The 13,576-nt window shown below is 37.1% G+C and overlaps 2 protein-coding genes across 4 annotated transcripts; one reads left to right on the forward strand and one right to left on the reverse strand.

Moving 5' to 3' along the window:
- Nucleotides 1-363: 363 nt before the first annotated feature.
- LOC21390165 (cyclin-dependent kinase G-2) lies at nucleotides 364-6,731 on the forward strand. 3 transcript variants are annotated; one of them, XM_024169952.1, is made up of 9 exons: nucleotides 364-486; nucleotides 852-2,610; nucleotides 2,957-3,092; nucleotides 3,233-3,321; nucleotides 3,511-3,622; nucleotides 3,710-3,816; nucleotides 3,908-4,532; nucleotides 5,532-5,617; nucleotides 6,443-6,731. In XM_024169952.1, exons 2-7 carry the CDS (start codon nucleotides 896-898, stop codon nucleotides 4,005-4,007), a joined length of 2,259 nt encoding a protein of 752 aa, XP_024025720.1. In that variant the 5' UTR covers nucleotides 364-486; nucleotides 852-895; the 3' UTR covers nucleotides 4,008-4,532; nucleotides 5,532-5,617; nucleotides 6,443-6,731. The 3 variants fall into 3 exon arrangements, with proteins under 3 accessions (XP_024025720.1, XP_024025721.1, XP_024025722.1); XM_024169953.1 differs by lacking the exons at nucleotides 3,710-3,816; nucleotides 3,908-4,532; nucleotides 5,532-5,617; nucleotides 6,443-6,731 and having other exon boundaries at nucleotides 364-2,610; nucleotides 3,241-3,321; nucleotides 3,511-3,585; XM_024169954.1 differs by lacking the exons at nucleotides 3,511-3,622; nucleotides 3,710-3,816; nucleotides 3,908-4,532; nucleotides 5,532-5,617; nucleotides 6,443-6,731 and adding an exon at nucleotides 3,403-3,479 and having other exon boundaries at nucleotides 364-2,610; nucleotides 3,241-3,321.
- Nucleotides 6,732-7,601: 870 nt separating this feature from the next.
- Nucleotides 7,602-10,534, reverse strand: LOC21390166. Its single transcript, XM_010104892.2, has 4 exons — nucleotides 9,804-10,534; nucleotides 8,651-9,082; nucleotides 8,249-8,558; nucleotides 7,602-7,973 (listed from the first exon to the last, which is right to left on the reverse strand). The coding sequence occupies exons 1-4, from the start codon at nucleotides 10,269-10,271 to the stop codon at nucleotides 7,831-7,833; spliced, it is 1,353 nt and encodes a 450-aa protein (XP_010103194.2). The 5' UTR covers nucleotides 10,272-10,534; the 3' UTR covers nucleotides 7,602-7,830.
- Nucleotides 10,535-13,576: the final 3,042 nt, after the last annotated feature.

Genomic DNA, 13,576 nt, shown 5'->3' on the forward strand with positions numbered 1-13,576 from the left:
TAAAATTGACAATTTAGACTCAAAGAATAAGGGACATAAACGGAATTTCAGGCAATAAATAGTGAAAAGTTAAAAAAAGAGATATTTAAGAAAAATTAATAATAATAATATGAGATATTTAAGGATAATTTGGTAATTTTAAGAAAAATTAAACTTGAAAAGTTAAAAGAAGAGATACTTATGGTTATGGATTGAAAAACACATGGATACTTTTTAGATTTTAAAAATTTCCGGGGTAAAAGTTGTATTTAGAGAAAACTGAAGGGTTATTTTTTTATTTTCTCAAAAAATTCATGACCTAATTAATTAATTATTAAACTAAAACAGAATAAAAGTCGAGACCCATCATCAATTGGCGTCCCAGCCAGCCAAAAGCCAAATCCTCAACCCACCGAAAACCTTCTCTCGGTCTCTGACTGCGATTGAGTGCTGTCGTCTCTCTCTCTCTCTCTACGGAAGCGGCGGTCGCCGCCTTCTCTCTCGCCGGTAAGCCCACTCTCTCTCCCCCTCACAAAGCCTATCTCGCATGGCCGTCCCATAAGTGTGCTTCTATTTGATTCTAGGGTTTCTCTTTGTTTCATGCCCCCAATTTCTTGGTTCTCGATGCTCATCTGATCAACAACGTTTCGACGCTGAAAAGCTCTACTGTTTTAGGTCTATTTTGAGTTTTTTTTTTGGTGTTTTATGCGTTCTTGTTTTAGTCTTCTATTGCTTTGGATCTGAGATTTCTGGATTGGGCTTTAGTTTTTGATTTTGTAATTGTTTTGGTTTGAAATTGGGGGAATTTTGTGTTTGTAACTAAGTTTTGTTTAGGTTTTGGGTTTTGTGTGCCGTAATTCAATTCGAATTAGGTTTTTCTGCCTTTTCGGTACGTAGAGCTTACGTAGAGAAATCCATGGCTGCTGGAAGGCATGGAGGTTATCGCGACAACGAGTTTAGGGACCGGGAGTCTAATTTTGAATTGTCCAGGCGGGATTTCGCTACTGCTAAGGAGGATTATGAGAGGATTAGGAATGGAAGCCGTGGAAACGAAAGGGGTAGAATTCGGGATACGAGGGATAGGATTAGGGTTAGGCAGAAGGATGTCAGAGAGAGAGAAGCAGTAAATGGAGATCATCGCTTGCCTTCAAGTATGAGCGATTCAGGCAGTAGCAGTGGCGGTGGGGACGGTCGCCCTGGGCCTAAGCGATGTGAATTCTCTGTCAAGGCCGGGGATAGAGAGCCGGGTGAGTTGTCAAGTGAAAGTGGGTCTGATGGGGCCACCGAGTCCGAATCGCTTGCTAAAGATAAGGTGGCGGAAAATGGGACCAAGTCTCCTGCAGAGCGGAAAAGGAAGTTTTCTCCTATTATTTGGGATAGGGATGAAAAAGTAGTGACTAATACAACGAAAAGTGGTAGGATCACAACTACAGCACCAGTTACAGCACTTCCTCCGCCGCCGCCCCTGCCTAAGGTATATCGTCAGTTTGTTGTTCCAGATGGTAGTGTACAGATTTCGCCAATAAACAACAATCAGAATGAGGATCTGCAATCTTCTCCTCCAGTTGAGTGTTCGGCAGAAGCTGGGTCACACGAGTATGGTGCGACTGATTCCCCAGGAGAAGCAGAGCAGCAATTGGAAAACGATCGAGAAGCTGAGCAACCAGAAGATGAAGACTACGTTCCGACCCGGAATATATCATCTTCCAGATGGGCAGAAGGAAATAATTCTCCCGGCGATGAAGGTGAAATTTTGGACGATGAGGGAATGCCTAAAAGGAGGAGGAAAGTGCCGGTTCCAGAGTCATTGGGCATACGCAATAAGTCATTGACTCCTGAGCTCGGGGAGTTTAAGAGAGATGGCTCTGAACGGTCTAGAGGAAGATCATCAGAATCTGATGAACGAGGTGCTCCTACTCGGTCTTCGAGTAGGGATGACTACCGTGATGATAATGATTCCGAGATGGATGACTACATGGAGGTTGACGACGAGGAAAACCAAAATGCTACTAATCGTAGTCGATCGTACACTGATTCCGAGGATGAAAGTGATTCTCCTAATCCACCTGAGCCCGCAGCTCCTCCACAAAGAAGTGTAAACATGCTTCAGGGTTGTAGAAGTGTAGATGAATTTGAGAGACTAAACAAGATAGATGAAGGGACTTATGGTGTCGTCTACAGAGCTAGGGATAAGAAAACAGGCGAAATTGTAGCGTTGAAGAAGGTAAAGATGGAGAAGGAAAGAGAAGGTTTTCCTTTGACTTCACTTAGGGAAATTAACATTCTTCTGTCTTTTCACCACCCATCAATTGTCGATGTTAAAGAAGTGGTGGTGGGTAGTAGCCTGGATAGCATCTTTATGGTGATGGAGTACATGGAACATGATCTGAAGGCACTCATGGAGACGATGAAACAGCCTTTCAGTCAGAGCGAAGTTAAATGCCTTGTGCTTCAGCTGTTGGAAGGCATTAAATATCTTCATGATAATTGGGTGCTTCATCGGGATTTAAAGACTTCCAATTTGCTTTTGAATAATCGGGGTGAGTTGAAGATATGTGATTTTGGGTTGGCTCGTCAATATGGGAGCCCCTTGAAGCCATATACTCATTTGGTCGTAACTCTTTGGTACAGGTGAGCTGAATTGCGTGTCTTTTTAGCTTTGTTTTTCACAGATGGTTTTTTCCAACTTAATTGTTTATTCATCACCTCACTTTTCCTATTTGGTTTTGTTACTTCTCTTGCGGTATTTCTTCCCACTCTTGAGTTTCTCTCTCTCTCTCTCTCTCTCTCTCTCTCTCTCTCTCTCTCTCTCTCTCTCTCTATGTTCTTCTGTTTTGTTTGCACGGAGGTGGTTTTTTGTAGAAAGTTTGCTTCCCTTTTTTTTTTTTTTAATAGAATCCAATAATTTTTGTATGGCAATTTTTGTTGCATAATCTGGTATCAGGGAATATTAAGTTGTCAATTTTACATTATTCAGGGCGCCAGAACTTCTACTGGGAGCAAAACAATACTCAACAGCAATTGATATGTGGTCTTTGGGTTGCATCATGGCTGAACTATTGTCAAAGGAACCACTGTTTAATGGGAAAACTGAATTCGATCAACTTGACAAGGTATATTGGTGTAGTTGTATGCTTCATCATTTCTTCAGTTCATTATTTGTTCAAATCTCTTAGACCTTTCTTTCTTTTCTTTTTTCTTTTTTTTTTTTTTTTTTTTTTTTTTTTTTTTTTTTTTTTTGCACTAACTGCAGATTTTCAGAATTCTTGGGACACCAAATGAGACAATTTGGCCTGGATATTCCAAGTTGCCTGGGGTGAAGGTCAACTTTGTTAAGCATCAGTAAGTATGATTATTTTCTGGAAGTAGTTTTTTCTTTGAATGTGATACTAAGTTCTCTTATTATTGCTGCTGTTTTCCCAGGCTACCTGCTTTGGGTGATTCTGACCTGGCTATCTGGCCTCCGTTGGTGGAATGTCTGTTTCTCACTTTATTCTGTGTATATATTAACAGCGGACCTGTTTCTTTCAGGTATAACCTTTTGCGTAAGAAGTTCCCAGCAACATCATTTACAGGATCTCCAGTTCTCTCTGATTCTGGGTTTGACTTGTTGAACAGGCTTCTGACTTATGACCCTGAGAGGGTAATTTGCTTATCTGTGCTTCTCTTAGTTGCTTTATTGTAATAATGTTGTCACAGTGACTTATAGGCGACTTGGTTCTCTTTGCAGAGAATTACAGCAGAGGATGCTCTGAATCATGAGTGGTTCCAGGAAGTTCCTCTACCCAAATCTAAAGAGTTTATGCCTACCTTTCCAGCTCAACATGCACAAGACAGGTATTTTGATATTTTCTGTGAAAATGCTATTGATTCTCATCTATCCTTAGATATAAATTATAATCATTTTTTATGTCTACGATGTAACCAGGCGTACACGGAGAATAATGAAGAGTCCAGATCCTTTAGAAGAGCAACGTAGAAAGGAGTTGCAGCAGGGGGAATTGGGGACTGGTGGTGTATTTGGCTAAGAGAAATAAACTGGTGACAGTGATATTGATTCCTGCACTTCAATTATTTACAACTCTGACTGATTGTACATGGTTGAGGTGAGAGACACTTCCTTGAGCGGAAGTTGCAATGATTGTATGTTAGACGTCATTTGTGCTGTTTTTTTAGCAGGCACTTTGTGATAATTTGGAGGGGAGATATGCACACTTTTGCCTACTCTCAACCACATTGTTGCAGTTTAACTTTTCTTTTCAGCTTTTATCATCACAAGAAAGTGGCGCTACTTTGCTTAGAGATCGGGCATAATTGCCTTTCATAGAGAGTGAAAATCAGTTTCAGCTGAAACTTGTGTATGTAACATAATTTCATTGGTACATTGTAAACAATTTTTTCTCATGTGGTTTTGAATATTAGCCTATCAGTGACATTAGAACATATTTAATATTCACATTGTGTTTGCAAGAGTCGGTTGGTGTGAACTGAGGAATTGGAGGAGATGCTTTTCATTGACGACAACTTTGACAGTAACGATAATACATTATAAGGTAATTTATTCGATATATATGGAATCTTTTTCAGGGAGCACTTCTATGCTTCTGATCTATGAAGGATATGATGCATTGAAACAGGGTTTTGTAATAATTATACAAAACGTAGTGGTTTTAGTTCAGTTACTCTGGTAATGGCTTATTAGTTTGATGAATCACTATTATTAGTAACATGAGTTATGAAAGGGTACACCAAGTCTTGTACATGGTAATCCTATTTGTATATTTCTTTTAGAAAGTGTGAAAGACGAAAAGTCTATTTAGGAAATCAATTTGGTGTTTGTTGTGATAGATGAGTTTTTTTCCCCCTTCTTAATCTTCTTTCATTGTCTTGTCTAACATATGACTAATTGGACCTTGAATTATGGGATATCGTTAATTTGGTCAGTCAATGGGATCGTGAAAGTCCTTTTAGGATATCAATATATGGTGTTAGTTGTGATAGATGAGTTTTTCTTCCCCTCTCTGTATCTTCTTTTATTGCCTTGTGACTAATTGGACCTTGGGTATAGGCTGTCTTTAACTTAAACGGTCAATTTTCTGGTGTCCGTTTTGTGTTTGTATTTTGTTAACTATGCAGCTTTCACCTTTTGATTTTCTTTTTCTTGTGCAAATGAGCTGAACTTTTCCCCAGACCTGAGCTGGTATTAGTCATCCAAAGTTCGCATGTCATATTTTTTTCCAGTGAAAATTTATCGCCTGAATTAAGAGAATTTTTATACTTGTAAGTTTCTGATGGTCAATACTAACTTGCTTGACCTTTAGGCTATATTTCTGTTATGCTGCTATGACATCTGTGCTTCTTTCGTTCGGTGCCCCTTCCAATGATTTGTGGATCAATAATGCGACCTCCTTACGTAATAAGAATGCGAATGAAAAATTGATTCGCTCTTCTTTTTTCTCCCCCATTTCTTTTCATCCTTTGTTGGTGGTTGTGAAAATAGTTTTCACTAGCCCCAGAATTTTTATGACATTTGTCTGCAAATGTCACTGCAGTATTAAAGCAAGCAGGTTGAGGAGGTTACCTGCATCACCTGGAATATATAAAACTTCAATTAGTTGTTCCTTCAGACTCACTAGAGGTACTTTACAAACTTTGTTTTGTTACACTATGTCAAATTAACAAATCTGTTATTTTCTTTTTCTTTAGCTCTCCTTCGTACTTTCAAGTTTTTATGTGATAACAATCGTCTGGGTCGATTTAGTTTGCTGTCTGTTATGGAGAATGGCTATAAACATGTTTAAAAAGACAAATAAATTATTTATTCTGACTTCTCTCCCGTTTATATCTTGACATTGACACGGCCCTGAGATGGATGTCGGCAAATATTTTTAACGTGACAAGAAAAAATGGAAAGTAAGAACTCCAGTCATGTTGAAACTGTGGGCATTAGATTTTTCCTTTTTCCTTTTTTTTTTAAAAAAAAAAAAATTCAGCAATAATAGTGTATTGACCTATTTTAAGATGGCAGAATCTGGTTTAGAGAGTGCATTACTATACTCTTAAATGCAAGTAGAAGAAAAGCTTTGATAGTTTAGAGTTTGTTAAGAAGATATATGGTCTGTGAATAATCAGTTCATCGCATCTATGTGTTCGGAGTTTGACTGGAAAGACGGAATGTGTAATTTCTATCTACACATATATTTCATTGACTGCATCCAAGGTCCCAATTTTTCGTTTATAATACGTAGATACACACACACACACACACAGAGACAGATTTCACATGAGGTTGGTTGCCTGATTAGTTTGGCATTAATGTATTTCTGAATCTGTGCCCCTCCACTTATCTATTGTTGGGTACAAGTAATGATGTTGGGTGGGAATGGGATATCATATATGGAAAGCCTGTTATTTCCATGTTTGGTCATTGTTGCTTATGTTTGTTGGTACAATTGTATTATAGGCGATAGCTGGAGGAATGGGTTTGCTTGGAGATTGAATAGCAAGTGTCCACTTCCCATTCGCTTATTGTATGTATTATCATGTGAGGCTTATCCTTGTGCTTAGGTCGCATTATAACGTACTTTACCATATAGAAAGACTATTGTTCGTAGTTGGTGGTGGCTGATGAGAATCGCACAGGCACACATGCATTTGCTAACAGGCGGATGAGTTGCGTTTCGTGCTAACGAGTGTTGGGCACATTTTACCTTGTGTTTCATGTTATGAAATCCTGTGTCCCAGCTTATTCAGCGTTCGTTGTTGTTTTTGGCCTGTAGTTATTCTGCTCCTCTGTCCTCTGCCAAGCAAATCTCAATCTCGGGAGTTAATTGGGTTTTGTAGTTCGTGGCATACTGCGGAAATCAAATCTCTTATTTGTCTTTCGTTTAGATTTTTTGTGAATTAAAAAAGGTTTCACAAAGGTATAATCGATGGTTAATAAAAGTAAATAGTAATGGGAATGGGATATCATGCCTGAATTTAACTAGTTGTAAGAGCCACTCAACCTCTTTCTTTTCTTCTTTTTTTTTTTTTGATAAGCAATCGACCTCAAACTTGGTTAATAGCAATTTATACATGAAGGGCAGTTGGGCAGTACTCTTTTAACTTCTGAGCCCCGATTTACATGTTTTTTCTTGCTTTCCCCCCTTCTCTTTCCTCCATTTTAAAGTAAAACTAGTTGCTCTGAGTGCTTCTCTGGTAGGAGGTAGTGTGGAAGGAAAGAGATGACTGGGCGGATTAATGGAGGAAAATTTTAGTACCCATGATTGTTTGGCGGAAGAGAAAAGAGAGGGTTCGAATTTCAAATTCGATATCTCCAAAGAATGGAGATTAACCTATGAAAAATACCAAACATGACGAGAGAGGAGTTTTCCTCACACAGATTGTCGTTTTTTTTTTTTTTCCCCCTCATACCAAACATAGCACGAGAGTTCATAGTTACAAACGAAGAAAAAGTTACAGCGAAGACAATTTACTCGATTGTATGTATAATTACATATCCGTTAAAGAGACAATAAAAAATAAAAGGAATACAATACATATCCGTTAAAAGGACAATAAAAAATAAAAGGAATAAAAGATTCAAAAAGTAAATAACTTGTGATTCATGTTACTCCTAGTTGATGAAATCCGATCAAGTTGGTATGGAGCATGAATTAAGAGGAGAAACGTACGGGCATTCCGAACCACCGGCAACAACTTTCAAGAGGCTTTTGGTATAATAGTGTCGGTACCGAACCAAACATGGTGATTGAGAACTATTTGGGGCTGAAATCAAACGTAGGCCTGTAAAGTCTGGACAATTTTCTAACTTTGATTGTTGAGCAACCATGGCGTTGTAGAACATGTTTATTTTGATGTAAAAACTACGGTCTTCCCAAGCAAAAAGGTAACCAGTGTGAGTTCAATGAAGAAGATGGTGTTGATAAGAGCACGATCAACGGTCCACCCGAATATCGTTATACCCCCTGGATTGGTTTGCAAATACAACACTGCATCTCGCCAAATAAATTAATCGGCATAAGAAACTAAAGAATAAATGGGTTTGAGTCAAAAGTCCAACAAATCAAAAGAAGGATGCTACCAATGCATTCTTATTATTGAAGCACAAATTCCTTTTGGACCCCGTTTTTAAAAAAAAACCACGTAAATAACTTGCGCATCTTTCTTTTTCTAAAGCAAAACTAGTCAAACACAAGACAACTTACCAAATCAGCATAAACCTTGCTCGAAAAGTGTTTTGTATATGGAAGAAAGGAATCCTTACCAAACGCTTGCCTTCTGTGGTAAGATGACATGTAAGAAGCCAGTTGAGTATGCGTAGGGATCGCAACATAATCCATCGACTCCAAATCACTCTCCGAGTAATTCAAAACTAGTGAATTTAATGCTTGGGCAGCCTCTAAAGTCTGCATATTATTATTTGAACCTCTGTGGCTGGGATGATCAGTAGTACCACATGTTACTAATGCGTGCCACCGACTTGCAAGTGATGCTATGCCTTGTGCTCTATGCGAAATTCTCGTTGCTGCGTGAAGGCAGAGAATAATCCCAACAACCTGAACAATGGAGGAGGCCTGAAATGTAGGGAACGAATTAGTGTTTTTGTTGAATCATGCATTTTCTCAATTAGAGAAGTCCCAAAAGTCTAGTGCTTGCTTGAACTTACAGCAAAATCACCACCATTAACAAGAGTAATAAATCCACTATATCCTGTGGTCTGGAATAGAGTCACAAATTGGCTTGCTGTGACAACTAAGAACTGTAGGACTAGAAAGATTCGGAACCGGTGGCTTATCTTAGAGAGATGGTAGCGCAGTCGGATGTGCTCCTCTATAAAGACCAAAACATCAGATTCTCTTTCCAAGAGCTTCCCATAATCATCAAAGTGGATAACTTGCAAATTGCAGACCAAATGAAACATAATGCTGGCTGTTAGAGAAATTGTACTCACATAAGCCCACGATATCACCAATGCCATTAAGATGGCGACAGAATGCCACCCTGATTTCTGTTCTACGTATAACATACGTACAATCTCGCGCACGGTCTTTAAAAGGAAGCATGGAAGTGCCCACAAAACAAGCAAGCGAAAAGAACCCTGCAAAAGTATCATCCAAGCAAACCGTTTTGAGTAAGAAAAACTAGGAATACCAACAAAGCATCAAGTAAAACATGAAAACCAAACTCTTATGCTTTAGAACATAAATCTAACTTTACACATCTACACTATTGTGATCAGGGAAGTATTTTCAGCTTAGCCGTGTGACTGTATTCTTCCCTCCTTCAAAAAAAAAAAAAAAAAAAAAAAAAAAGAGTAGCACTAGTTCCATAAGGGTCTGATGTTTTGCTTTCTTATTTTAGACATAATTCAACGGACTTAGAAGATTCCAAAACCATATCCAATTACATTAACATACCCCATCGGTTTGGAATTCCAGAAACCTTATAAAAAGTATTGATTCTTCATAACATCAAGGTGGTAACTAATCCTAGAATTAGCAATAGAAGCATTGTTCAAAACTCGAAAAGATTGTGTGCAACCATTGCATTCCTACGTTCCTAATGTGCAATACTTGTGCATAGAAATAAAATCCTGCACAATTCATATAAACATGTGATACAAACACATGTTTAGAAGCACTATAGAGGTGATAATTAGTCACAGAACTAGCAATATACAGAAGCATTCTTCAAAACTCAAAACATTTCCACAAACATATCTTAACCTTCCAATACAAACTACAAATACAAACACACAATTCACAGTTCACAATTCAGAAACGACCAACACAAAAAAATAAACACTACCCAGTACTCACCGATATCTGGTTGATGTAATCGTCTTTCAAGCGCAACATATAGCCGGTATGGCGGTCAACAAAGAGGAATCTCCTTATGCCATACTTGCGGAGGTTGTGGGAGACGCATAGCAGAGAGACGGCGGCGAGACACGCCTGCGAGGCGACGATGTCGAGCTCGAATTCCTTAATCTGGTACTTCTCAGTCCCGGGACATCCGGAGAACTCGAGAACAAGAACCGGAAGCAAGACCCCGATGAGCAAAAAAGCAGCCCAAGACAAGACAAGGCTCAACAAACAAGACTGGTTGAACCCAAGAAAAGTAAGAAACTTGTCTAACCTCTCAAGGGTCTGACTCAAATCGTCGTTTTCTTCTCTCCTTGACCCTCCACTTTGTTCTTCTCGGTGGTTTTGAGATGAATTGAGAAGAGGGGTTTGGTCAGTTGGGGTTGGCGGTGAGTCTTTTTTTGGTGCATGAGGGTCCGCCATGAGTTTGATTGGGATTTGACAAGGAAATCTGATTCCCGAAAAAAGTGTCGTTTGTTTTGGTGCAGAAAACGGGTAAAGACTGAAGACCCCAGTTGAGTTTTGGATCCTTAAAAGCTTCTACTTGCGATTGAGAAGCTTTGTTACAGACTTACAGGTGAATTTTAGAGGGTAAAATAATCAGATCAACCCCAACTGACACATTCACTCTCCAGAGCTTATAAAAAAGAAAATCAATTATTTAATGTAACTTGAAAGTTTCTACCTTTGGCCATAGGATTTATTAGGAGCATCGTGTAAAATCAGATCGACCCCAACTGACACATTCTCTTTAGAGCTTATACATACACACACATATATATATATATATAAAAGAATCAATTATTTTAACGTAAGTTAGAAAGTTTCTACCTTTGGCCGTAGGATTTATTAGGACCATTTTTTTTTCCTGAATGTTATTAGGACCAATTTAGTAGGACTCACAACATGACTTATGTTTTTGTCAATATCTTAAGATTTTTTTTATGACATCTTTTTCCTTCAATTATGCTTCTTTTAACTCGGGATTTGGAATATGGGATCTTTGCCTCGCTTTTTTTTTTTTTTTGTATAGACTGTTTTTCTTTTTCTTTTTCTTTTTTAAAAAAGAAATTACTGAGTGATATTATACGTTTTTCTTTATATTATAGACCATGTTATAAAATGCTTTTAAAATTTTAATTTTAATTTTTCTTTTTTTAGAATTTTAGTAACTCTTTACAAATTTTTCTCTTATATTAAATTTTTACTTCCATTAATGTTGTTAGTTGCCATTAATAAACTCTCGAAGTTCACTAGATTAAGTAAATTAAGAAGAAAATTAGATATAGTAGAAAAAATAATAATTTTTACTGTGTGATTATACTTTTGTGCGACTGGACGAGAAGAAATTAACAGAATAATTATTTACTAAAATTATTCGTCACTCATTATTTGAGTAATATGTATTATTTCTGTTTAATATTCTTTGCTTAAAAGAAAAAAAATCAATTATTTTAACGTAATTCCTTGGCCGTAGGATTTATTAGGGACTCACAATGACTTTTGCTTTTTGTCATTGTCTTAAGAATTTTCTTTTTCCTGGCATTTTTTCCCTTCAATTATGCTTTTTTAACTTGGGACTTGGAGAAATGGAATCTTTGCCCTTTTTTTCTTTATTTGTATGTACATCTTTATCTTTTTTTTTGCCCTTTTCGAAGAAAAAATTACGGAATTGAGACATGAATCACATGATGACAAACAAACGGAAAAAAATGCTTAGGAGTATTATTGGTGTTCAATACCATCACTAATAGAAGGAAAATTTAACTTCTGAGTCCCACACTTACAGAAATCATCTTCTAACGCTGGTGTCCTATAGTTGCTCCAAACAAACAAATAAAGGGAAAGTTTAATTACTGTTTTTTCTCTTTTTCTTTTGGGTTAAAAAAAAAAACATTGGGATTGAGACCGCCTATGAGTTTCTCGCCAAAGGGAGGGATATGGTCTCGTTCACTTCGCGAATTCGAGTTGAGATGTGATATTTTTTGATAGTTTTTCACTGTAGTAGAAAAAAATTAGATGTGACATTTTCTGAGAGCTTTTTACTGTAAAAACTTAAAATTGAAAATTCGAATCGGTGAAATGAACGAGGCGTGAGATGAGGCAATGAATGCATGATTCGGACAATACTGGTACACGTTTTATAAGGACTTTGTGCCTATTCGTGCGCAAACCAGGCATGCATTTTGTTCTTTTTCCTGAAATTTTGGTAAAAATTAACTGTAAATTTTTCTGTTAGTTTCAATAATAATTAGTGAATTGGTTGACGGTCGGAGAGTTGACTTCCCTCTGTGACGTTGCCAAGTAAGAGAAATTAAGGTTTTTTTTTTTTTTTTTCTTATTACAGTATTTTTTTTCATAAAAATTTAAATTCAACTCTTTTATTATAATATTTTTCTCTCATATAACAAACATACCTTAAAGCTTCTAGAGACATCTTCCAGATCAAAGGCCCATTTTGATTCTTGAATCGTCATTGTTGGACCATGATAAATCAATGTGGAAAGGAGATAAATACTCTTTAAAAGTGTGCAGTTCAAGATTTTTATCATTTACTAATAAAAAAGTATTAATCAATAACGAAAGATAAAAATTTAGACTCATGCACTCTTAAGAAAAAACATTATAGAAGATAATCTATTAAATTATGAACATATTGTCAAATTATTGCCTCCGGCAGGCAGCGGCCGGAGACCCACCGGCAACATCCGACACCGGTGGCTGGAGATTGTCTCCGGCGGTGGGATGTAAATTTCCGGTGGTAATCTACTTTTTGAGCATTAGGGGTAATTTTAGTATTAGATATGTTGGACCTTTAACTTGTTTTAATCTAAAGGGGCAAAAATTATAGGGTCAATTTTGAGATTTAAAAATCCTTAATAGTACCCATTTAAGGAACATTTGTCATTTTTTTCTCTAAGACCATTGTATTGAACAACCACATGCCTATTTACATATGACATGACTTGGGCCTTACCAAATGTGGTGGTGCTCCATGGATGCAAAAAGTAAGTAATGCTAAGATGTATTTAAACATTATACAACAATAAAAAAATAGATTTTACAACATGAGATTCGTAGATGGAGTCTATTCTCCGTTAATTGTGCTGTAAACGCAAGTAGTGCCTCAAATATTTTTCCGAAAAGTCTGGCATTAGCCTCAAAACGAGTAAGACCTTTGGTAATAGTGTGCCTAGCATGTTAACTAGACTTAAGGCTCGTTCAGTTCGCTGATTCAAGTTTTTAATTCGAGTTAATATGTGATTTTATGTGAGAATTTTTTACTGTAGCAAAAAAGTTATATGTGACTGTTTCTGAGAGATTTTTACTGTAGCAAAACTCGAATTCTAAACTCAAATCGGTGAAATGAACGGAGCCTTAATTTAGACGCATGAACCATTTTTCATTTGTGCTTACTGCTTCCCACGGCCAGAGCGCTCTGAAAGAAATATTGCATGGAATGTCAAAAGTACAAAAAAAATACGATCCAACAATCTCTAGTAAGATCCACTTTTGAATCCCAGACTTTTGTTCACCGCCTAATAATTTAAGGACATGTTTACCTTGCATCAAAGGAAAAAGGAAATTAAGGAGTGATTTTCTTTCCCATATAATAATTATTTACTTATAAAATTAATAATAAAGATTTAGTGAGCCCAACACAATATAGCAAATGAGAAAATGGAATACTAATCCTTATATCCCTTTTAATATTAATTTCTTACCAA

This window comes from Morus notabilis, unplaced genomic scaffold (genome assembly GCF_000414095.1).
Source record: "Morus notabilis unplaced genomic scaffold, ASM41409v2 Scaffold549, whole genome shotgun sequence".
Lineage (NCBI taxonomy): Eukaryota > Viridiplantae > Streptophyta > Magnoliopsida > Rosales > Moraceae > Morus > Morus notabilis.

Coding starts and splice junctions, on each gene's coding strand:
- LOC21390165 (XM_024169952.1), top strand. CDS start 896: ATGGCTGCTGGAAGGCATGGAGGTTATCGCGACAACGAGTTTAGGGAC. Junction 2,611..2,956: donor GTCGTAACTCTTTGGTACAG/GTGAGCTGAATT, acceptor TACATTATTCAG/GGCGCCAGAACTTCTACTGG. Junction 3,093..3,232: donor AATTCGATCAACTTGACAAG/GTATATTGGTGT, acceptor CACTAACTGCAG/ATTTTCAGAATTCTTGGGAC.
- LOC21390166 (XM_010104892.2), bottom strand. CDS start 10,271: ATGGCGGACCCTCATGCACCAAAAAAAGACTCACCGCCAACCCCAACT. Junction 8,559..8,650: donor TTAATGGTGGTGATTTTGCT/GTAAGTTCAAGC, acceptor CCTACATTTCAG/GCCTCCTCCATTGTTCAGGT. Junction 7,974..8,248: donor CCACAGAAGGCAAGCGTTTG/GTAAGGATTCCT, acceptor GGCGAGATGCAG/TGTTGTATTTGCAAACCAAT.